At 36.6% G+C, this 26,432-nt stretch overlaps 1 protein-coding gene and 1 non-coding gene across 2 annotated transcripts; one reads left to right on the top strand and one right to left on the bottom strand.

The window, feature by feature from the left end:
• Positions 1-11,808: 11,808 nt before the first annotated feature.
• LOC126025800 (keratin-associated protein 8-1) lies at positions 11,809-12,269 on the bottom strand. The gene is made up of 2 exons (XM_049785566.1): positions 12,082-12,269; positions 11,809-11,953 (listed from the first exon to the last, which is right to left on the bottom strand). The coding sequence occupies exons 1-2, from the start codon at positions 12,267-12,269 to the stop codon at positions 11,809-11,811; spliced, it is 333 nt and encodes a 110-aa protein (XP_049641523.1).
• Positions 12,270-19,697: 7,428 nt separating this feature from the next.
• On the top strand, positions 19,698-19,804 carry LOC126026854 (U6 spliceosomal RNA). The gene has a single exon (XR_007502064.1). It is a non-coding gene; the product is annotated as a U6 spliceosomal RNA (small nuclear RNA).
• Positions 19,805-26,432: the final 6,628 nt, after the last annotated feature.

Genomic DNA, 26,432 nt, shown 5'->3' with positions numbered 1-26,432 from the left:
AGATGCTCTAATTATAAACTGTTGACTGCATGCAGTAGGGCAGATATCTATAAAAGGAAATTATGCTTTAAGATTTATATTAGGGCCAGGAAGAATATACCATAACACTCTTGAGACAAAGAAAAGTTACCCATTATATTAATAATTATAAAAAAAACAAATTTAAAAGTAAATATGTAAGTACTGAATGCAGAGAAGTCTTAAATATATTCCTAACTCACAAGAAATAAATAATTCATAGTATATTAAAAATGGCATATCAGAGTTAATTCATGGGCAGTTAGTACACGAGATTTGTAATAATGGAGAGAGATGTTTCTCAACTCTAAAGGCAAGGAAAAGGGGCATTGTATTGCTAAGAGGCATAGTAAAAGTTGGTGGATGGACACTGACTAAGAAAAAGAGAGGAGTTTAATAAAAAGATGGAGTCATTTTAAGCAAAAATAAGTTGACCAGGATTCTTACTAAAAATCTACTACCTAGAAGATGATGGGGACTTATGAATTTGATCAGATAGAGGCTGGATAGGAATTCTGTTTTACCTGACTTAGTAAGTTTCTTTCAAAATTGCTCAATACAAAACAAACACAGAAAATCAAATGTCAGAGTTAGTTATGCCTCTTCACATCATTCTAAACCAGAGCATCAAATTATTTTTGACATTTATGAAGAATTATACTGGAAAATATTATACTTGATGACCCAATTTTAGAAAGCTTCATTGAATGAAAGTCACTAAGAAAGCAAGGAGAGATGAAATTTCTTTGTGAGGTCTCTGCTCTATCCCTTCAATAGACCTTCACCATTAGACACTAGAATTCTACTTTTTGATCTTTTGGTTTATTTTTCTGGGCTCAAGTTCATATACCCATATAATCTCCTTTTAATGATCCCCACCCTAAAAAATCATTTTTAGATTTGGACAAATGAATTTCATTTGCAATAATTATAAAAGAGAATTGTATAGTATTTGTATCCATGATACTTACTGTAGTATCAATATAAGCTTAATGGTATCTAATTTGGGGGACATAATAGTGAAAAATATATCTAAGACTACTACTTCATGGAACATAAAGATTCAGTTCTTTAGGAGGCAACGGGGGCAGGGCCAGAGCTATAGCACAGCTGTAGGGCTTTTGCCTTGCACGTGGCCAACCCAGGTCGGACACTGTTTTGATTCCTGGCATCCCATGTGGTCTCCAGAGTCTGCCAGGACCAATTTCTGAGTGGACAGCCAGGAGTAACTAACCTCTGAGCGCCACCTTGTGTGACCCAAACCTCACCCCCTAATAAGGCAACTGGGGTTAACTCAATTAGGTGGGGGTTAAACATCAAGACTCTAGAATCTAGCTTTAAGAACATGAATAGATCACATTAACTTTCAGATACTGCCAGTGTGAAATTAGATAATAGAATCTAGATAGAGCCAACATTCTGGGATTGTGATGAGGAACAATGACCTATGTCAAGCCCCAAAACATTAAATATCAATTCTTTTTTTTAATTTTTTATTTTTTTGAGGGGGCCATATCCATTTGATGCTCAGGGTTTATTCCTGGCTAAGTGCTCAGAAATTGCCCTTGGCTTGGGGGGATCATATGGAACGCCGGGGGATTGAACCGCGGTCCTTCCTTGGCTAGCGTTTGCAAGACAGACACCTTACCTCTAGCGCCACCTCACTGGCCCCAAATATCAATTCTTATATCTACTTATTTTAGTATCAAAGTTGAGGGGGAAATGGTACTAGAAAATACACAAAATGATTGCTCTACTTAAAAATCTCAGATCAGTTGTCATCAAAAGTTCTTCAGTGTCATAAAGGGTCATTGGGATGAAAGCATGTTGTAAAATACTTAGCTCAAAGGTAATTATGCAATTCTCAAAATGTACACATTATTGGTTATGGTGAGTGGGTGAGTGGGCTATTAGCTCAGCATGACTTAACCCATTTGTCATCGCAAAGCCACAAGTTGGCATAAGTTGAGCCTATCCATTGGGTCCCAACTATCACATTTTTAATGTTCCTGAGAAAGGTAACCTTCAAATAAGGAATTATGAAAAATTAAAAATTACAGCCACCTAGGTATAATAAATTTCTTTTTTATCTTTTTATTTAATATGTCTAGGTACTGTCATAAAAGGCAAGCAAAATTTTGGTATAAAAATTTATGCTGAATAAAATGTATCCAATAACTTCATCGATGTGTTCTTTCATAGCTAATATTTATGCTGTCTTACATTACATAGAAAGAACTCTGTCTAACAAAGCATCTGATAATTTTCCACAGGTATCCATTATAGCAGAAAGAATGTTTTATTGGGTCTAAAAGGAGGGCCAATACAAAACTTTGTAAAGGGTAACTGATTGTGAGAGATTTTATTGTGCTGAGAGCCATTCTCTTGATCTCTCTTCTTGCTATGAATGTTCTTATATGTCTACTTAGGAACTGAGCCTGCCTTAACAAAATCTCTAGAATGTAAGAGAAACCTGTGGTTCCCTAAGCAGTAAAAAACTTAAGAACAGATATGGAAGGAAAAGAAAAAAAAAGACAGACAAAGCAAAAGATAGATGAGAAAAATCATGACCTTGTGCAAGAACCATGAAAATATAGTAGAGCATTCAATATTCATGTCTATATTTGTATTGTGTATATATGTATGTAGATCATTTATATGTCAGACTGGCTAGCCATGATTCTATCTTTACATTCTTTTTCTTTCATTTTTTTAAATTGAGGCAGTATTAGTGTCAGTATAGATGTTTTAGGCATGCAATATTACTCTGCCATACTCTACTAATGCCCAGGCCCTCAAAACTCTCCAATGTTCCTTTAACAAACACCCATCCTCATTCCCCACATTCCCCGATCCAATTTGGCATCCCCAGACCTATTGGCAGTCTCCCAAACTTTGTTTTCAATGGCTACTGTGTGTATTTTTTATTTGTTTCTTTGTGCTCCTTATAAAAGTTAGTTGTCTCTCCCCTGATTCACTTTGCTTAACATGGCATCCTCCACTTTCATCTAAGTTGCAGCAAAAGGAAAGATTTCATCTCTTCTTTTAGCTGTGTCAGATTCCATTGAGTTAATTTATCACCATTTATCATCTCTTCATCTTGAAATTTTAGTTTTGTCTGATTCCACTGGATATATATAACGCCATTTATTTATTCATTTATTTATTCATCTTTATGTTTGTGATTGTCTTAATTTCATGGCCAACACTTTCATTGGATAGTAACCAAATACTTGGTTCATGTAAAGATCTGGGGAATATATCTCTGCCAATCTTGTGATAAAAGGCAGATATTAAATCTCTCTAAGGAACTCTTAGATCAAATTGGCATATATTGAATAGGATTACCACATAAACAATATATTGTTAAAGATGGTCTTAGACTTTAAGCCTGTCCTGTGAACCAAATAGGTAAATGCAAATTAGTATTCATATATTCAGTTGTGACTAATGAATCATTACTTCTGAGTAATCAAATAATCAGGACACCTAAAGATGAGAGGACTAACATAAAAGGTGGACAGAAAAAAAAATAGAACAAGCAACCAATGTTTGTTAAATATCAGAGTGCATTTTTAAAATATTTTTATTTAAACACCATGGTCATAGGTTATTCATACTCTAGTTGTGGGGTTTGTTTCACAGATAAAGTTGTTCATGATTGAGTTTCAATCATACAATGTACAACAACCTTCAGCAGTGCGCATGTCCTAAGATCAATATTCCCAGTATTCCCAGTTTCCTTCCCACCCTTACTAATGCTCTTTTTTCTCCCACCAACCATCCTTTGCCTACTTCTGAGACAGGCATTTTACACTTTACCTCTCTTCTCTCCTCTCTCTTTTTCTTTCTCTCTCTCTCCTCTCTCCCCTCTCTCTTCTCTCTCTCCTCACTCTCTCGTCTCTCCCGTCTCTCCCTCTTCTCTCTCTTTCTTCTTTCCCTCCCTCTCTCTCTCCCTTTCTCTCTCTCTCTCACACACACACACACATACACACACACTTACCCTCACTTTCTCAAAATGAATGCATTTTTGAGGCAAAAAAATTGTAGACAAATAAAAATTTTTAAGAAATGTTCAGAATTCAAACTCTCTCTTTTATGAAGGTAAGTTGATTATGAAAACAATTCACAAGCCATTAAGGTAGAAATAACACCACATTCTGCATTCAAGAGAGGATTATGCAATGAGATTCTGTCAAAACAACACTTAGTCACAGACTTCTAATTCAAGGAAGTACTTCAGAATCTTCTCTAGGCACGCTTTTTGTCTTTTTTTTACTCTAAACCCCCTTAAATGGAGAAAGGAAATATTTCTCTTTCTCTGTTTCTCTAATTCTCTTTTTCTCCCTCTCACTTTCTGGAAGGTTCTGCTGGAGATCAGAGCCTTTAGTATTCAAATCATCTGTCTCAGTCCCACAGACTATTTCACTGAAAAATCCTAAACAGAAAGGAGGGAAAAAAAGATTTTTTATGGGTATATGAGATGAACCCACGTCAAAATGTAGAGATTTCCAATGCACAAATGGCTATGAATTTTTGAAAGTTACAAAACTTTAGCAAATGGATACACACATCCTTATCGTGTTTAACTGAGGAAAATTAACCAAGTATCAATCTCTAATTATTGAGTGTCTACTACATAAGGGACACTAAGTTTAGCGTGGCTTAGTACATAAACTGATTTATAATTTAAAATAAATTAGCCATATTTCCTGCTGATAACAGCTAAGTCTGAATATAGTATCAAATGTTCTTCCAACCTTTTCTTACCACTCAATCCCAAAATATTCTTTATTTTGCTTGTATTTTTTTAATTTTTATAGACCTATTTTGTTTGTATTTTGAAGAATATAAGCAAATCATCTTGGTTCCTACATTCAAAATAAATCAAAAAAGTTTAAAAATATGGAATATACCCATGCTTTTTCAAACTGGAGAGGAAGGTTACAGCTGGACCCAGAAGATCCCACATGCCAGAATTACTGCTCCTCTTCTACTGGCATGGCTGGGAATCTGGACAGACAGCTGGCCAAAGGCCCCCAGGACTGACCAGTTAGTCCTGGAGACCGAGAGCCCCCCACACCAAGCTGGCTTTCAAGGCCAGGTCTGGCATCTGAGCTCTGGGGGGATGGGGAGGAGGCAAACTCCTCCCCCATGCTTTTTCATACTGGAGAGGGAGACTGCAGCTGGACCCAGACAATACCACATGCCAGGATTCCTGCTCCTCTCCTACGTGTATGGCTGGAAATCTGGGCAGACAGCTAGCCAATGGCCTCCTGGGCTGACCACTTAGTCCAGGAGACTGAGATCCCCCCCCCCATGCCAAACTGGTCTTCAGGGCCAGGTTTGACAATTGGGCTCTGAGAGGAGGGGGGAGGAGGGAAACTCCTCCCATATTCATACTGGACACCCTGCAGTGGTGTCTTTTCTTACTAATACTCATTTTTATAACTGCACGGGCGCAAATGTGCCTGCTAAACAAATATACTTTTTAAGCATTATATAAAAATGTTCTTCATTCTAGATGGTTCCTAGGAAAGGAAACGGAATACCAAAGATTTGGATGATAACACTCAAATAGATCATTAAAGTCAGTCTTTATGGACGTGACTTTCTGTACTGACTCCAAGCCGAAATGACAAACAATTCATATATATATGTATATGTACATGTATATGTATATGTATATGTATATGTATATGTATATGTATATGTATATAGCCCCTGTCATGTATTGCCTCTCCCCTTCCCCTGTGTCTCCTCTATCCCCTCATTTTTCAAACCTGATCCATTATCTTCCCCTAATTTAACTCTCTTTACACTCAGTTCCTAACTCGGTAGGCACCAAGATTGACCTCCTGCCCCAACAGACCACCTTCCAGCTCCTCAGTGAAAGACACCCTCTGGGTCCCCGTTCTCATGCATCGGCAAAGAACTACAACCAGCACACCTGCTGACTCATGCTTGATGGCCCCTCTCACCCCACCAAATCGTGGACTGTTGCACAATACAGGAATGGGCCTCAGCAAAACTCCAGCTCAAAGACACTATATGGTCTCGTAATGCAGCAAAGCATCTCTCAAACTCAATTCCAAGGCCTGTGAATCGAAAAGTACCTTGGCTTTTACTCCCCACAAGAATATATCAAAACACTTAATTGGGGGTCTTATATCACCTATGGAAGCTCAATACCTGTATAACAATACATCTTAAGATGTGTATTCCTAAATATACAAGTAGCCTCCTCCACCACTTGTTTTATTTGAATACCTTTCCTTTTTAACTTAGTTTTATTTATTTGTTCTATTTTAATATATACATTTTTCTCTATCCTTACCATTTTTGGTGCTGCTTGGTACAAAAAGCCTTGACTGGGATAAAAGCTCAGAACAAAACCAGACGACAGAGACTGTGTGTGCAGCCTGTCAGCCTTACCCAGAATAGCACCAGCAACACAGTATTATACCATACGTTTTTGTATGGGAACAATAAAGAAAGGGAAACCATAGACACAGAAACAAGATCTTATCTTCTAGGGATAAGAACTCACTTTTTATAGCAGAAGGGTGCCTCCCATCCTGAACATGTGGATACAACCAGTCCCCAAGAGATTGGACAGTGTTAGTCCAATCCGAAAACCCAGATCCCCAAAGTAGAAATGATGCAGCTCCGGCAACATCACCAGGAACTAAGCTTCATTGGGAGATTTATAACACTACTCTGGCACCAACTTGTGCCAGTTTTGATATGACAACGAGGAAAGGAAAACTTGACCTAAGACAAGGCTGTCCTATCACATCACCTAACACTAAATGGAAATCAGAAGAGCTATCGTCCTTTGAACTGTAAAAAATAAGAGCACCAACAACAGAAAACTGACTTTGACAACTGTGAATAAACAGAGCCTACCTTGGGACTAATAAGGAAAACCCCACCCTAGGCTGTAGTCCAGGACACATAAAAAAACAACAACAATAACAACAAGATGTCTTATTGTAGAGGTCCAACTTGGACAATAGAGACTGAGCATAACCTTTGGATCCATAATATCCTAGTCTTCGGCTTAGGGAGTGAACTAAAACAGGGAGCAAGTGTTACAGAAGACTGGACACCACAACAACTATGGATAGGAACCTCTAGACCCTAAAGACTCTATCCTAGACCCTGACCTATAACCTGCACAAATACCAAGATCACTAGCTACAGTGGCTTGATATTCTCACACACAGCTGAGAGGAAACTTTCCTGGCATCACAAAAAAAGCCTTTGGGATGGGGTAATGAGCATATATGGAGCCAGGGGTTGATCCCAAGATGGTATCCTTCAAGGATGGAGAAACCCTGAATCTCTTAGGCCACAGGAATTCCCTTTCTTCCCCAATGCTTACTGTGCCTATGCAAAAAAAAAAAAAAAAAGGTGGGGGGACGCCAAACCCTACCACTCCAGCACCCATACTTTTTCTTGTTTTGTTTTGATTTGTTAGTTTTTGACTTTATTTTCCTTCTCTTTTTTCTTCCACTTTTCTCTTTCTTTTTCATGCTTGTGGTTATTATTTAGAGATTTATTTTTATTTGCTGGGCCCATTTTTTCTTTTTTCTTCCATTTTTCTTTTTTTTTTCTCTCTCTTCTTTCTTTTTTGGTAGTTGTCACCAAATTTTTTCTCCCCTTTTTCTTATCCATTTTACCTCCAATGACAGTGGAATGGATGTTCAATCTACAACAAGCTGTAAAGTGGAGACCAGTTGCACTAGCATACTGGGGAGTATAGGAGGGAGATATGGGATGCATACTGGGAACAGGGGCAGAGGGAAGACAGCACTGGTGGTGGAAATGCCCCTCATTCATTGTCACTATATACCATAAATGATGCTGTGAAATATTTGTAATGCACTTTGGTCACAATAAAAATTAAAAATAAATATGGGATATAAAAAGTCATGAACAAAGGATTTGTTAATAAATCCAAATAAGTGGCATACAAGTAAATTATAGATAGAAACTAGTAAAATAAATCTTCATACCTCATAAAATATTTTCCATGCATTTCCCAGGTAGGATCTGAAGATAAATATATCTTTAATTTACAGTAGATACAAGTTAAACCTCACTGAATAAAATAAATAATATATGATGTTTTTATATTGCACAGAACAGTAATTTCACTTTTCTTAGACAGATTTTTTAATAACCACTAAAATACCTTTTTTTTAGTCATCATGCATAGACAGAACCTTCAGCACCAGTAACCAGGGCTGAAAATGTTCAGCCCACACATATTGTGCTAAAACGTACATGTTGTACATTTTCCAGATTGTAAAGATATTCTCTTAATTTGCATTAGAGATTATAACTGCATTTCTTTTATAGGACTCAGATTCCCAAGTGAAAACTTATATAAAGGTAAATAAAAAGAAAAAGATTATGAATGGAAATGAGAGAGATGATAATATATAACTTATACGTGTCATAGGTTAAAACAGTGCCTCTCAAATGTATGATCTTCAGACCACCTTAACTAGAATTCCTGAAATAGTTCCAAGACCCTTCAAATTTTTGTCCCATCTTTGATGCTGCAAATGACAGAATTTTCCTTTATTTTTAAGGTTATATAATAGTTTATATATCCCACAAAGGAAATGTTTATTAATTTGTCCACAGACACTTAGGTTGTTTCTATATCTGAACTACTGTAAACAATGCTAAAACCAACACAGAAATGCAAACATCCCCCCAAGACACAGATTTAATTGACCACACAGAAGTTATGCTGGACCCATACGATGGTTCTATTCATAAATTTGCACTCTCGGTCATGGTGTTTTTCATAGTGACTCCATCATCTCACATTCCCACCAACACAGGAATTAGAGCATGGAGATAAAGTGTCTCTCTACACTCTCACTAACAAATTTATTTTCTTATATCTTTGGACATAAGAAAATTTTGATTCACTTGTCCCTGATAATTAGCAATGTTTCATGCTACTTTCTAATTGAAAAAAAGGAACTATAAAAAATGATGAATATGTTAATTAGCATATTGATAGGAAGCACTTCACAGTCTATGTTAAAACATCCTGTGGTGGGCTGACATGTACAGGGCCTTGCATGCAACTGCCTCCTATTCAATCCCCAGGCTCAGTTACATAAAGTTCAGGACTGCATGTGGTTTCCTTAAGCTCTACCAGGAATGATCCCTGAGTGTAGATCCAGGAATAAACTCTGAACACAGCTGAGTATGGCCCCCAAACAAAAAACAAATAAATCCAATTGTATAACTTAAATATACACAATTTGTATATGTCAAGGACACTTCAAATTTCAATTGAATTGAAAAAAATTAGATATTTAGAAGTCATGTCCGAGAGTTCAAACCAGTATTTCCTAAGATAAATATAATAATTTACATTTTGTTTGTTGGCAACACTCAGAGGTGTCCCAGATTTACTCCTGGCTCTGCACTTAGAAATCACTCCTGGGGGCCAAAGCAATAGTGTAGCAGTAGGGTATTTGCCTTTCATGCAGCTGATCTAGGACGGACTTAGGTTTAATCTCTGACATCCCATATTGTTTGCCAAGAAATCAGGAAAGATTTTTGAGCACATAGCTAGGAGTAACCCCTGAGTGTCACTGGGTGTGGCCCAAACAAACAAACAAACAAACAAAAATATCACTCCTGGCAGTCTTGACGATGCTGGAGATAGAATCTGGATTGGCTAGATGCAAAGTAAATGCCCTACCAGCTGTATTATTGCTATGTTCCCAGGATTTACATTTTAAGATGATAAGTCAGGTGATGGGGCTTAGGTACAACATAATTTCATAAACTAGATTAGATAGTCTCTCTGCTTCTTTGAGTAAAATTTTCATAAATAGGAATCCTTGTAGAAAAGTCAAACACACAGCTAAGTTCCAATTAACTCTAATTTCTAAAGAAAATAAATAAAACACTCATTTTCTTATTCTATTCCAAGCCATATGTTCAATTGTTTTACCATTGTCAACACAACATAATATGAAGCTGCTAAAAAGTGTCAAGAGTTTTATTGGCTGTCAAGATGATCAACTGAAAAATTATCCATATTTTTAATATTTTGTAAAAGATAGTCAATGAGATCTTACATGATGAAGAAAACACTCTTCTATATTTATATCTCATTCTGTGATAGCATTTACTTTTTTCATTTACAAGTTTAATGTAATATGACCACCTGAAGATAAGAGGTAGGGTTAATCTTGGTAATACCATGAATTCATGGTGTATATACTTATATACTTATCATCTTTTCAGTGAAAATAGGGGAAACTTTAGTTGGTTTATAAAAAGAATACTGTTCTCTCTAAAAGAACATTAGAGAAAGATTGATATATCTTCAAAAATACTTCTAATACTTAGCTTTTATTTTCAGGACATATACTTCTTAAGGATGGACTTCACTGTCTGTCAGTGATTCTATAAAGATTAAGTCTTCCATCCTTGCTTCTAAGCTGCAAAATAGAATCTCTAGGTGGTTTAATAAGGAAATTCATCCTTTTCTCTAGAACATTCTCAGAATCCGAATGTATATATATTACAATTGATGCTACAGAATCCTAATATTTGATTCTTCGGGGTTCTTTAGCATATCTGAGGAAGAATATATTGTTTTTCATTTACCTTACCATAAAATTTACTGGAAATGTTGAGGCCAGAGAGATAGTACAGCAGATAGGGTTCTCCCCCTGGCACCCAATATGGTCCACACTCCAGCCCACCAAGTTCAGTAAGAAGCCTTATGTACCACTCAGTGTGACTGACAAAATAAGAAAAAATAAAATAAATGGAACCCCTACATGTGAGGTTTTCTTGAGGAGGTATAGCAATAGTGAAAAAAGAAGAATCACAGTGATGAATGGTGTTCTATGGTTTACTATATTATATTATAATATAATATGTACTATATTCCTTGTGTACTATATATAAGGAATCAGAAATAAGTATCAAAGAGTTAAAATAAGGTTAAGATGGACATTTTTTCTCATCTTAAGGACCTGCCTTCTAGAGCATCATTTCTCAGCTGGGGGTGGGGAAAGGTGGTAATTTGGCCACAAATAAAAAACCACATAAATGGCAGCACAAGTGATAAAACAGAGACTGAAGGTGGAAAGGCTATGCCCAGGACAGAAACAAGTCAGAGGGGGGCCAGAAGGACTGGATAGACAGCACAGTGGTAGGGCATTTGTCTTGCATGTGGCAGGCCCAGACAGACCCAGTTTCAATCCCCAGCATCCCATATGGTAGTCTGACACTGCCAGGAGCGATTTCTGAGAGCAGAACCAGGAGCAACCCCTGAGAGCTGCCAGGTATGACCCCCCCCCTAAAAAATTAAGGAGACCAGAGTGGAGCAAAAGGTTAGGAAACTTTTCTACTGGGGCCAGAGTAATAGCACAGTGGTAGGGCCTTTACCTTGCATGCGGTCGATCCAGGATAGATCTGGGTTCAATCCCTAGCATTCCATATAGTCCCCCGAGCCAGGAGTGCATAGCCAAAATAACTTCTGAGTGTCACAGGATGTGCCCCCCCCAAAAAGGCAAAAAAAAAAGAAAATTTTTTCTAGTTTCATATCATATAAATTATTAAACTCTATATTATATCATATAAATGATTATTTGGTCGTTATCCACTGTGGAGTTACAACCCACAGTGAGAAAAATAAATCTGCTCGTTGCCCCCACCAAGAAAGAAAAATGCACTCAGGTGAGAATGTTATGCTGTGAAGAGACAAGTTTATTGAGAATTTGACAGGCACCTCTACAACTTCATCATGACAAGAGCCATGACCATGAGGAGAATTTCCAAAGAAATGCAGGTCCTCACAGCAAACATCATGCAAGCAAGGCTGCTGCAGGCATCTTCTTGTTGTTCCTCTTCTTCCTTCAGGACCCAGGTGTCTGTTCTGAAAAGCAGTCATTGGGGAATTGACAGAAAATAGAGTAGAGTTGCAAGTCAAGGAGATGGTCGAGAGATGAGCTTCTCAGTCTTGGGACAGAAGGTTCTTAACTCCTCTGAACTCCAACTTTTTACTGATAGAGAGCATAGGGCCAGTATCTCCTGTAGCCAAAAGACCCGCAGCCACCATAACCATAGCCAAAGCCATAGCCCACTGGGGAATAGGTGCTACCATAACCACAGCCAACGCTGTACCCCAGTGGGTAGCCAAAGCTGCCCCAGTAGCAGCCAGGGAAGACGGTGCCATTGAAGTTGCAGTGCATGGTGTCAGGAGTGGAGAGGTTGGTAACTGAAGAATGGGTCTGTGAGGTGTGATGGTTTCTCCAATCTCTGAACCTTCCTTTTATACACTGGCACTGGGGTGTGGTTAAAAAAAAAGACACAAGGCTCTCATTTTCATTCTTGACACCAATTTGCACCACAAAAAGCTCATTAATTTGTTTTGCTCTTGCTCAAGCACTCTTTAGAATAGCTTAAGAAGTCTTTGGAGTTGTCTCAAACATCTCACGTGACACAACCCGCAGGGTTGGGATTCCTTCAGAAACTAAATCCTTGTCACTAAGAAAGGTATTGTCAGGACTTCAAAGCAGTAGGTGTTATGGGTCCTAGATATTATTCACTGCCAGCAGATGTTCTAATACCAAGGTTAACTGTGTCAGTCCTCTTGTGCTCTCATTTTCCCTAATACACAGTTAGAATACAAATAGGATGTGTTGAATAAAATAGTTACAAATGCAACAAGAAATACATAGCAAGTTCATCTCAAACTTGAGATGTTTCTTTTAGTATCACCTAATTAATGAATTCTCTTTGTGGGTTGGAAAGATAGTATAGGAGGTAAAGCACTTGCTTTGCTTGCAGCTGAACCCTGTTCAATCTCCTGCACATATTGGTTTCCCAAGCCCTATCAAGGGTCACTCTTGAGTGTGGAGCCAGGATAGATGCTCAGCACTTACAACTGTGTCACCTTTTCTCCAAATCCCACAACAATAAGGAAAAAAATTTTCTTGCAGTTTGAAGATATAAGTTTTTATCAGAAAACTTAGGTATTTTTATTTCTTGCTTTGTTTTTTTTTTCTTTCTTTGTAGTTTTCCTACTTAGAAAACTGGTTAAAAAACAGTATAATTATTGTTCCCATCTGAACTACTTCTAACATGCATTTCAAGACCACTGCCTGAAATAATATTGTCATTGTAAGCAAGAAAAATGAACCTTGTGGATTGATCCCAGAATAGAATTGTCAAGAAAATATGATTTGTTTTCTGACATAGTTTCTAAAGTCAATGTTGAAAGTAATAAGATAAAAACAGGAAAATGAATGGAAATTTTTATCCTATAATGTCTAATACTTTTATTTGATCTAACAAAACTAGGTATCTGACAAATGTAATGATCCTATGATGGGTCAGGTGACAATATTAAATCAACATTATTTCACTATTAGATTGATCATCTAGGAAAAGACGATGGCTAGAGAGATAGTACAGGGATTAAGGTGTTTGCCCTGCAAATAACTGACCATAGTTTGATCCTTGTCACTGTGAGGATCCCCAGAGCACTTCCAAGAATGATTCCTGAGCATAGAAACAGGAGTAAGCCCTGGCACCAATAGATGTAGTCAAAAAAAAAGCAACAATAAATAAACAAAAACAGGAAGAAAAAAAAGGTTAAACAGTCTTTCCCCTAAGTAGAATTTAATTATCAAATATGAACAAATGGAAGATTAAAAACTCACTTGGGTAATGTATGACCTGATAATTTATTCTCATATACTAGCGCTATTGTTCAACAAAATAAAAGAAAACTGGCATGACATTTAAAAAAAAAAAAAAGGACAGAAGACATAGGAAAAAAGGCAGAGAACTACAGAATTGTTCTTAGATGGCTACAGACCACATTTGGCGTTCATAACAATCCACTGTTTTCACTTGATCCCAGAGACAACTTTCCTCCCTGTTTCCAGGAGCTAAATCTAAATTTCTAGAAATACAAAAAAGTCACAAGTGGAATACAAAGGCTAGTTAACATACTTAGGCAATACAGCTGGAAGGGACCTTGCCTTGGACATGGCCCACCCAAATTCAATCCCCAGGACCCCTTCCATATTGTCTTCTGTAAAGCCAGGAGTAAACCCTGAACACTGTGGGATATGGTCCAAAAAAAAAAAAAGCAGACATTAAATAAATAAATAAATACTTTAAATAATCTTTTAAAATATATATGCCAGCATTCTAACCACTAATTGTTTAATTGTAGCAGAAGCATTTTTGAAAATTTACAAAGTTGCCTTACCATCTTTCTTCAAGAGCACAGCTCTAGTGCCACTTAAAGTGATTCAGCATTTCAAATGCAAACTATCTCTGTGATTTAGAGCCAAATATATAAGCCCAGGAATTAAAAAAAGCTTCATTTCCCAAATATAAAGATATTTTAACAGCAGGTCTTTCCCTATAAACTATTGAGTGATTTACATGATGTTTTTATTGTCATCACATTGCTCTGTTCCATAAATAAAAAATATATAGCAGCATTTAGAACAAAGAGAAGTTAAACAAAAATAGCATTATAAAGTGGACAAGATAAAAAGCTTTGCATGAAAGTCAAGGCACAGTTGTGATGCTTTCTATGGGACTTCATCTCCCACATGAGTACCCAGTTTGACAGGATGTTAGCACAGTATGCAGGTCTGGACATTAATAAAGTCAGAACCTAAGAAACAATAAAAATGAAGATCGTCCTATCACAGAAAACAGGATGAATTTTCTCTAGAAATTCTCTGGAAACTATTAGAGCAGAGAAATGTTTAGAAAACACATTATTTAACAGTATTTTATTTAAAAACATTTAAAAGCTTGCTGAACCTAAAGGCCTATAAAATTTTCATTAAAATGGAACTTTATTTAAGAAGAAACATGGGTTTTAGAGAACTTGACATTTATACAGCATTAAGAACATAACATGAGAATATGTTATGAAACTCAAAGTGCCAAATAGTCACAAAAGTGTTCAAACAAATAAAAATGATGGGCTGGAGCAATAGTATATAGGGTAAGGCATTTGCCTTCATGTAGTTGGCCTGGGTTTGATCACTGCAATTTAGAATGGTCCCTGAGTCCACCAGTAGTGATCCCTGAACACAACAGAGCTAGGAGCTGTACATCATCAGGTATGGTTTCCAGAACAAAAATAAATAAATAAAAATTGAACACTAATAAATATCAAAATATTACAATATACTTTCTGAATAAAGTATTCTTGCTACTAAAGAGGTGCCACTATTCTATACTACATTTCCCCCAAAGACTATCTTCTATATCAATCATTTTAGATTGTTTTGTCCTCCCAATCCATCCTGTGTCTTGTGGTAGGGAGCAAATTCTTACTACAATGTGACCTTTGTTCCTTAGATTAGAATCCCAAATTCTGAGAGCATGGCTGGTAAAGAATGCCTGGAAACTAACCTCAACTTGAATGGTTAAAAAGAGCCTATTTAGGACGAAAAAGATAGAAAACTTCAGGTAGGCCACTTGCCTTGCAAAAAAACAGCCCAGGTTCAATTCCCCAGCACCCCATATGGTTTCCTGAACCCACCAGAATGGTTCCTGAAGGCACAGTGAAGAGTAAGCTCTGATTACCTCTGTGTGTGCTGCCTTTATTAAAAAAAAAAAAAAAAAAAAAAAAAAAAAAAACCTATGGATATAGTGTGTGACTGCAAACCACACAGCTCTATATGCTTTAAATCGAAATAAAATAGATCTCAACCCAGGACAATCTATGGCTCCTCATTATATCCAACTACAGACACACGGGATTGCAGAAAGCCCAAAAAGAAAATGCCACAGCAGTCTAAATCAACTGCAGTTAAAATGTCTTACTTTGTGTCTCAAAAAAAAAAATAGGGAGTTTAACAAAGAAAAAATACCATATTCTCACTTATAAAATGAAATAACATTAAATTTATTGTTACTAGACACTTATTCATTTGGATAAAGTTCATGGATCTTTTACCTTTTAGTAATAATCCCAAGATGGTAGATGCTAAATAATTGGATTTTGTCCTTTCCAATTTCTTTGATTTCAGATATAGTCTGTTTTGAATAAAAATCGAGGAAAATTTTGCCTTCGATTTTCTACAAAGGAGCAGGCTTTGTATTTGGTTCTGGTTTTAGAAGACTCGACTCCTATATGCACCTATAAAAATGTTCTTAGCTTAGCATCTTAAAATATGAAATCTGAAGCTTTGAAATATTGGAAATGAGAGAAATTATAGAAATATTTTAGATTATTTTTGAATGCATATAAGTTTTGTCAATGTAAAATTTTTCTCATTCATTGTTTCCAACATTTATTCTTCAGACAATTATTGAGAATCCACTGTATCCTAGTATAAGGATAAATGAGAGCAGTCAATAAAAAGGAAAACAGTCATTACAAAAATTCAGTGTTACAGGCTCTATCACCCAAATCTATCCTGCCCTTTACAACTGTGGAGAGTAAAGAAAAAAAGGTACAACTCTGCCCAAAACAGAGGATTATGTCTTAAACAATTACATATGAGAGATATTTAAATTGGGTCTTATACAAGAGTATAATCTCTAGAGACTATATATGAAATAGGAGATTTGGAGAATATTCCAAAGAGAAGAACGGGGAAGCAGATTTTCTAATGTACTACATGATCAATGCCTTTCAGGGGTCAATATAATAACCAATAAAATAACCAATTATTCAATATAACTGAACCTTGAATATAACAAGAGAATTAATGGAGGTTGGAGCTGAGAAAGGAACTTATGAAACTAGAAGTGCTGTGGAGGCCAAAAAAAGTCATTGAGAGAGTAAGCTATGGGATGCACTATCGATTTTGTCTTTTAGAACAATAATTTCTGACAATAATGCAAGACCAAGTTTAAAATAATATTTATTAAGGATGCATTTGGCCACAAGTATCAAAAGCTCAGCTGAAAATTGTTTTTACAAAACAGAATTAATCCTATACAAATAGTAAAATTAAAACACTGGCCAGTTCTAGATTGCCTCAAGACTGAACAATGTCAGGGTTTAGAATTGAGTTTTTATGATTCTCTTTGGTCAGAGACAGAGATTACTACAGCCAGTACATGGTTCACACTAACATCATCATGGCCATATCCAAAACCTGGAAAAAACTAAGACATTGAAGCTTCTACCCAGAAGAACTTCTTTTGGCATTAGCCACAGCCCCCCTAAACATACACAACAATTTCCATTAAATCACATCCTGTAGCTGAGGTATTATGGAAATTTGATGAGCATTATCTGGCTTTTTCTTTTTTTTTTTTGCATTTTATTTATTTTTTAATATATAAAATCTTTATTTAAGCACCATGATTACAAGCATGATTGTAGTTGGGTTTCAGTCATAAAGAGAATATCATACTTGGTGGTGTAGTAAGAGGAGTCTGGGGAAAAAATTCTTCAGACTGATAAGCAATTGTGTTATACAACAGCCATGGCACAGACTAAGGTGACATTTTTAGAAGCAGGGTGGATCAAAGAATTATTAAAGAGGTAGAATTTATGAGCTTGAATGAACAATATTCTCTGGTAGCAGCATCCAACATCCCCACAGGGGATGATCATGTTTGTTCAATGTTATGTTTGATCAGGAGAAGAGCATGTTTGATCAATGTTAAAGATCAGTTTTTCCCAATATTTTTTCCACTCCCCACAAAATAAAAACACATTGCATGGCTTTTGTTTGTGTGTATGTTTTCTTGGGACCATACCTTGAAATCCTTAGGGTTTATAATGATCACTCATCGTAGAGTTAGGGGAGCCATACGAATTTTCAGAAAGTGAACCCAGGTTGGCCACATGCTAAGCCAGTGTTCTACCTGTTGTCTGATCTCTCCAGCTGCTACATTGCTTTTTTTTTTTTTTTTTTTTTGGTTTTTGGTTTTTGGGCCACACCCGGCGTTGCTCAGGGGTTACTCCTGGCTGTCTGCTCAGAAATAGCTCCTGGCAGGCACGGGGGGCCATATGGGACACCGGGATTCGAACCAACCACCTTTGGTCCTGGATCGGCTGCTTGCAAGGCAAATGCAGCTGTGCTATCTCTCCAGGCCCTACATTGCTTTTTTAAAACGCATTTTATTTTAATTGAAGGAAGTTTGCATCATAACATTATAGATGGCACTTATATAGTGAAAATCAGTATGTATTTATCTTGTCCATCTAAAGGAGAGTCATTTGAGAAGTTCTGATCAGTGGGTCGCTATGACTGACAATGATAGGTGGAACTGATCACTCTGGACAAAAACGGGGTGCTAAAAGGAGATAAAGTAATACACATGATACTCCTTCATTAACAATAGTGTCAACAGAGGGCACAAAGGAAGAGAGAAGAGGGGGAGTAAAATGTCTGACCAGAGGCAGTAAGAGGGGAAGATGGGAGGGAAATTGGGACATTGGTGATGGAAAATATGCACTGTTGAAGGGTTTGTGTATATTGTTTGACTGATAACCATGAACAATTTTGTAACTATGGTACTTAAATAGAATAATAAAAAGAAAGAATTTACATATATAATTTAATATTGTGATCCCCAACTAGAAAATTTTATCAGGTATTTTAGGCAATTGAGATACTAAAATAGCCAACATATTATAAGATCTAATCATTGCTAGAGGAAGTGAATGTTGAGCAATTTTATATTCCAAAGATGATGTCACTTCATTCTTTTACTTTGAATCCTCCCAACTCTTGGCTTGATAATCAGAGACTGTGACTTCAATAAATGATATCTTTTCAGTTAAATTGCTCAGTTGCAAACAAATGTTAATTATTGATGCTCCGGGTCTCACCTCATATTCAGAAGTTGCATCTTGGTTTTTCATATAAAATTCAGATTTACACCCACCTAATGACATGATACCACTTGAATAACAAGAACCGACACCTTAAAATCACTCTTGGCACCTTTGCATTTGCAAATCCAATCTATCATAAAAGACTGTCAATTTTACCTTCTAGAAATCTTTGACTCCACTAATTTCTATCAATCTTCCCTTTACTCTGTGTTTTGTAAATGCTACAAATTACCATGAAATTGGTGACCTAAAAGAACACACATTCATTGTCTTGTAATTCAAGTAGTTTTAAATCCAAACTGAAGGTGTAGAAATAGTCAGTCCTTGCTGCTGGGTGAAGGTAAAGGAGAAAATGGACAAAGGGGTTTTTTCATTTTATTGATGACCTTTTAGAGCTTCCAGAAGTCACCGATATTCTCCAAGTTGTATCAACTTTCTTCCATCAAACTAACCTCTTCTTTCATCATTCCAGCTCTTCTTTTTTTTTTTTTTTTTTTTTGGTTTTTGGGCCACACCTGGTAACGCTCAGGGGTTACTCCTGGCTATGTGCTCAGAAGTTGCTCCTGGCTTGGGGGACCATATGGGAAACCGGGGGATTGAACCGCGGTCCGTCCAAGGCTAGCGCAGGCAAGGCAGGCACCTTACCTTTAGCACCACCGCTCGGCCCCATTATTCCAGCTCTTCTTAATAATTTTGACCTTTCAGCAAGTTTTGTTTAAGGTCCTGTGTGATGACAGAGGCTCTATATCTAGGCCCTTGATCACTTTTGCCAAGTTCTTTTCACTATAAAAAGTATAACATTAATAGGAAATAGTAGTTCAGAGTGGTCCACTTTCAAGTGCTCACTTCAGCAGCATATATACTAAAATTAGACCGATACAGAGAAGATTAGCATGGTCCCTGCGCAAAGATGACACTTTCATGAGTGATTATTCTACCTACCATACTACCTAATGCAAGCTAACCATTTACATCCTTAGATTGCAATAGTGACCTCAATTTTTCCTTGAATTGTTTCCTACCCACTGCCAGAATGTTTAGAAAACGCAGATCTGATTACAGTAAAAAAAAAAAAAGGCAACATTCATATATAAAAATAAACACATGAGGCCAGAGAGATAGCATACAGAAGGTCAATGGTTCAAGTCCCGGCAATCCCATGTGGTCCCCTGAGCCTTCCAGGGACGATTTCTGAGTGTAGAGTCAGGAGTAACCCCTGAGCACTGCCAGGTGTGACCCAAATACCAAATAAATAAATAAATAACACATAAATAATAACACATAAAAATATTGGAAAAGTTCCCATTACATTTAGATGATATTTTTTCAAACTTTACGCTGATCTTAAGATCCTCAACCTACTCAGTTTAGATTTGAGGTACTTAGTGTTTTTTTTCCAAACAAATCATTCTGTCTGGCTCACCACTTTTGGCTCTTGCTATTAGTCCTGCATGGAATTCTCTTCCCTGCTCTTTCTGTCAATGTCTGCCAACCTTTGTTATCCTATAACTTACTTTAGGAGAACATTCTGCCAATCTCTGCCCCCTCCCAGTGTAGAGATTTAAGTATACCTGAAACATCCTTGTGTACTAATATCTTCTTACTACAGTATAGCACTGTTCAGAGCTGGATATTGATATTTACTAGAGTATTAAATGTCTGCCTCACAATCTACTTTCTAGGGGGAGCAAATAATTTCTTGCTAGTTTTGGTTTTTCAATGTCTTGCTCTCAACTTCACATATTGCAGGCATTCAATAAATGTCAAACCATCAATGAATGAAAACATTTCCTAAACAATTTGGCTACTTACATCCTATGAGAAGTTAAGACAATCACTCTTCCGAACCCCAACTCCTTCAACTGTAAATGAGGTATGTGTCTACTTCCTAGGACTTACTGTCTTAACTGTTTCTTGATTGTTTTATTAAACTCTGATAATCTGAGAGTAAAATTCCACCTTCTCTCATTAAAATCTGGACATCTAAGCAGGAACTCTATTGTTTACCATGTAGCATCTTTCCTGTGAAGACAAACTGATGAGTTTTCTCTCAGCTGCCATCATTTTAAAGGTTAAAAGAAAGGCTTTAACAGAATGAAAGAAGAGAAATACTGGAGAGACCCCACTGCAATAATTTAAATTTTTTCATCTGTGCAAAAATCTCCCATGTAATTGAACTTAAAATGCGTTTTCTGAGCTCCATCCCTGAAAATTCTAATTCACTGAGTCGGGAATGGAGCCAGGCAGCCCACACTTTAAATAAACAGTCCAGTGATTCTAATAATAAAAAACTGCTCTGGGCACACTTTGAAAAATGTGTAGTGGTCTATGCTAATTTATCTTAAAAATGTCTCCCCTTTAAGAAGTCTTGTAACAAAAACGGTCTTCTGTAGACCTTCAGCAATGTCTGGAGACACCTTTGTTGTAAATAGACATCTGTTGTAAATAGTCATCTACTGCTTAGCATCTAATGATTTGATGGATAACAACACACATCCTATAATGCACAGAATACCCCCACAACAAAGAACTATCCAGTCTCAAATACCATAGAGCTGAGATCAAAGAATGCTGATCTTAAGTCAGGCTCACATACATTCAAATATGATTACCATGCAATACACCCCCCAAAGGGTCGCATGACCAGGCCAGAATTTGCTGACAAACTCATGAACCTCACTTGAGGCCCATTTCAATATCTGGCTATCTCAGCACTCTGGGGGCTAAACCACATATGTGAGATGACTTGGCAAAGGATCAGAGCAATCACCTCATTAATGAAGCTTCATCATTCCTTCAGAAATAATACGATACCACAACAATGCCTAGACACAAAATGAGCTCCCCAACTCTTGTCAACTGCATTGTGCCTGTGTTTCATAATTAACATGAAAAAGATACTCTGAGGAAGGAACCTTTTCATGATAAACTTTTAGTCATTATTGGGATAGAAAGGTCTTTCTAGCATCTACTATCTTCTGTTATTGTGAATGCAAATGGAAGAGTTAAGGTTGTCTTCTTGAACCTCTAAGACTTTGAAACTGAAAATGTGTATAAAATGTCACTGATTTCTCATTGATGGACCACTCTATAGAAATTCAAGGATATAACGTCAACCTCTATATGTGGATAAGATTTCCCACACTCACTGCCAAAGTTCTATTATCATCTCACTAATCATCTGACTTCTCTTTCCACTGCATCTAAAAGTTTACTTTATTACTTCAACTTTGCTTGCTTTAGTTATTTAGATTCCACATAAGTGAATCCATTAGGTAATTGTCTTTTATTTCTTTAGTTATTTCACTTAGCATAATTAATCATCCTGGGTTTCACCTCAAAGATAAAGCCTGAGCATAGCCACGTATGGTACAACGCCCCTCTTCCCGAAAAAGAAAATTGGTATTTGAGAACTAATGGAGTGTTTTTTTAAAAATTAAAATTTGCATTTATGGACTCATAGATATTTCATAGCTTTGCTGCTTGGTAGTTCTTAAAAGCAAGAATATTTATCTTTATTTAACAGGAAGTTCACTCACCATAATTTTAGGTGCTTTTCCTCTATCCTCAGAGGAATAGCATAAAGTACTTTACTACAATGCCAGTTGCTTTTACATTATTTCTTTTTCTGCTGAAAATATTAATACAATTTTCTCAACACCTTTAAAATCAAGAGAGAGCTATACCCATGAACATGACTGGGTGTGTCATCCCCTCAAAAAAGTGAACTATCACAACCTCTCTAGATCCTGTTGTATAAGAATTAAGAGGACTGTAATCCAGCTTTAACTTTATAGACAAACAAATCATCTGAGAATCTTGTCAAAGTGCAGAGATTATTTTCATAGAGGCCAATCAGACTCTACAGTTTTCATAAGCTCCTAGATGAGGTGAGACCAATATTACTAATATAAACATATTTAAAGCAGAAAGGGATTAGTTTTCTCCTCTAAGGCTTTTAAGGATATTATCTTACCAAATATTTATCAGATGTCTAGGTTACAACATCAGTGATAGGCATATTGATTGATACATAGACTCTGTCCCAAGGAAGTTACAACTAAAAAACATTCCACAGGGAGGAAATCAGATTTTTTGGGAATCGCCAGTTAATGATGATGAGAATGAGAAAAAAAAAAACTTGCTTTCCCCACATCCCATACATGATCTCTCAAACATCAAACATCCAATTGCTCAAGGTCACTCTGTGTCTTTGATACAAATACAAGAAAAAAAAAACATCTAATCCCATAAAAAACTGGGGAGTAGAAATGAACAGACACTTTGATAAAAAAGAAATACAAATGGTCAAAAGGCACATGAAAAAATGCTCCTCGTCACTGATCATCAGGGAGATGCAAATCAAAACAACGATGAGATACCATCTCACACCACAGAGATTGGTACACATCACAAAGAATAAGAACAATCAGTGCTGGCGGGGATGTGGAGAGAAAGAAACTCTTATCCACTGCTGGTGGGAATGCCAACTAGTCCAACCTCTATGGAAAGCGATATGGAGATTCCTCCAAAAACTGGAAATTGAGCTTCCATTTGAAACAGCTATTCCACTCCTAAGGATATACCCTAGGAACACAAGAACACAATACAAAAACCCCTTCCTCACACCTATATTTATTGCAGTACTATTCACAATAGCCAGGCTCTGGAAACAACCAAGATGCCCTTCAACAGACGACTGGCTAAAGAAAATGTGGCACATATACACAATGGAATATTATGCAGCCATCAGGAGAGATGAAGTCATGAAATTTTCCTATACATGGATGTACATGGAGTCTATCCTGCTGAGTGAAATAAGTCAGAGGGAGAGAGAGAGAGACACAGAATAGTCTCACTCATCTATGGCTTTTAAGAAAAATAAAAGTCATCTTTTCAATAATCCTCAGAGACAATGAGAGGAGGGCTGGAACTTCCAGCTCACTTCATGAAACTCACCACAGAGAGTGGTGAGTGCAGTTATAGAAATAACTACACTGAGAACTACCATAATCATGTGAATAAATGAGGGACCGGGAAATCCTGTCTAAGTGGAGGTGGGGTGGGATGGAGGGAGATTTGGGACATTGGTGGTGGGAATGTTTCACTGGTGAAGGGAGGTGTTCTTTACATGACTGAAATCTAATCACAATCATATTTGTAATCAAGATTTTTAAATAAAGAAAAAATGCAAAAAAATAAGATTATTCTGTGTTTATACTTAAGAACTGAATGAAGGGGGCCAGAGTGATAAAACAGTGGGTAGCGTGCTTGCCTTGTATGTGGCTGACCTGGGTTTGATCCACAGACCCCATATGGTTCACGGACCCGCCAGGAGTGATTCCTGAATGCAGAGCCAGGAGTCATCTCTGAGTGTTGCTGGTGTGTTCCCTAAAAAGAACTAAAGGAACAAAAATGCTGTTCACCTCACAGAAATGGCTGGACACCATCCTCAGTGACTTCATATTTAAAAATGACAGTGTTAGATTTAGTTTATCCTACATTTAAAGCACTAAGACATCCACTCCTAAAAGAGTGCTCACTCCCTAGTAGTATGATCTGCCCATGCCCTTTACCCATGAATCTCATCTTGATATCCAGCACTGTCCATATGTGATATTTTATGGCAAGGAGGAAGTAAGTTTGCTAATTCACTGTCATTGAGAAACGGAGACAATTACTTATCTGGTGGACCTAATATAGGCCAAAGAAACTTAAAACTGAAAGAGGAGGATACAAGTGTTAAAAAAGCAAGCACAGGAATTTGAAGATATCATGCTATTGTTTTTAAAGACAGAGGAAAGGAGTCCAAAACAAGTAATCAGGGCAACCTAGAGAATCAGAAAAGAATAAGGAAGCAGACTCTCCTCTGAGACTGGAATGAATGAATGAATGAATGAATGAATGAATGAATGAAGTCCTACCTATACCTTGACTTCAGCTCAAAAAAACCTATTTCTAACTTCTAATTTTCAAAACTTATTAAAAGATTATAGAAAATAATTCTATAAACCAAGTTTGCAATAATTTGAACATAAGGTACAAAACTTAGAGACACAACTTCTTAAAACCTGTTGAAAATCAACTCAACTCCTACAGCAAGTACCTCCCAATACTCTATTTACATAGACAGATTCTCTTTTTTTCCATATAATTTTTTTTATTTAAACACCATGGCTACAAAAATGTTTGTAGTTGGGTTTCAGTCATTGAATATGTACCACCCCTTACCAGTGTAATTTCCCTGCTACCAATGTTTCCCATTTCCCTCCTCCTCCACCCCCTGCCTATCTTCAGAATAGATATTCTATTTCTCTCACTATTGTAGTCGTGGTAGTTGTTAGTGCAGTTATTTCTCTAACTTTGCTCACCATTCTTTGTAGTAAGCTTTCTATTATGGCTGGTCCTTCCATTGTACATAGAAAGTAGCCTATGTACAATAGCCTTCTATTGTACATAGAAAAATTCTTATTTGCCCTGGACTCCACTGTGGCAACAAGTTATTGCATCAAACTTTACTTAATATAGGTGGTCTTTGTTGGTAGAATTTGGCAGTGTAGCATGTAAATAAACATTTAGGTTAAGTAGAAGATTCAGTTAAGATTCAAAGTTCACTAGATCATTATTTCTCAACAAGTTTCTTATTTCAGTGGGACCTCAGAGTATTTCAAGTAGGACCACTGGTGAAATTTGTGTAAATGTAAAAATTGTGTCTATGAAGGGCCATGCCATGAGACCAATGGGACAGCAAGTGGAGTTGAGACACAGTAAGGAAATAAGATCAGGAGTTCACTCTCAGACAAACGTTGAAAAGTACTGCACAGATAAATAAGAGAGAAGAGGGAAAAAAAAAACAAAGGTAGATCCCATGCAGAAAAAAGGGATATAGATTAGGAAGAGGTAGGACATGACACTTGGGAAATTGACAATCGTAAGAGTCAATCATAGATTTTAATCTAAAAAAAATAGAAGATTTTTTAAAAGAACTCCATATCAATGAACTGGTATTTTGAGATTTGAGTGTGTCTATTGTATCAAAGAAGAATTGGATGTTGAGAGGCAAACCTGGTAGAAAATTGGTGTATTCATCTAGGTAAGAGATGAGAATGTAAATGGAGGCAAAAAGTAAGTAAAATGAATGAGATCAGCAACAATTTCTCAAAGGTAATGAGGCCAGGAACTTAAAAATAAATCTATAAAATATCAGTTTGAAATCTTAATTCAAGTATCAGATATTCAAGGTGATAATACTTGCATAAATAATTGGTGGAAATAAATTCATTGTCACCCATTTCCAAATTATACTTATATTTCAAAAAAGTTAATGTAAATAAGATATTGTTATGTTAAATTGTAATTCATTGTATACATTTAAGGTATAGCTATTGATGGAAAAAATAATTGGTATTAAGAAAGACTGGGAAATTAAGCAGAAATCTGGGAAAATTTTCTTTAGCTGTAGAAGTACTGAATCACATTTTCAATTTTAAAGACTAGATTTGGATGGAGAACATTCTTTTTCCACCAGATCATTTTTCTCTCCAAATGAATGATGCACCTCAAATTACTTAAC

Source organism: Suncus etruscus, chromosome 13 (assembly GCF_024139225.1).
Source record: "Suncus etruscus isolate mSunEtr1 chromosome 13, mSunEtr1.pri.cur, whole genome shotgun sequence".
NCBI lineage: Eukaryota > Metazoa > Chordata > Mammalia > Eulipotyphla > Soricidae > Suncus > Suncus etruscus.
The sequence above is the reverse complement of the archived record's forward strand: the minus strand, read 5'-3'. Positions and strand labels throughout refer to the sequence as shown.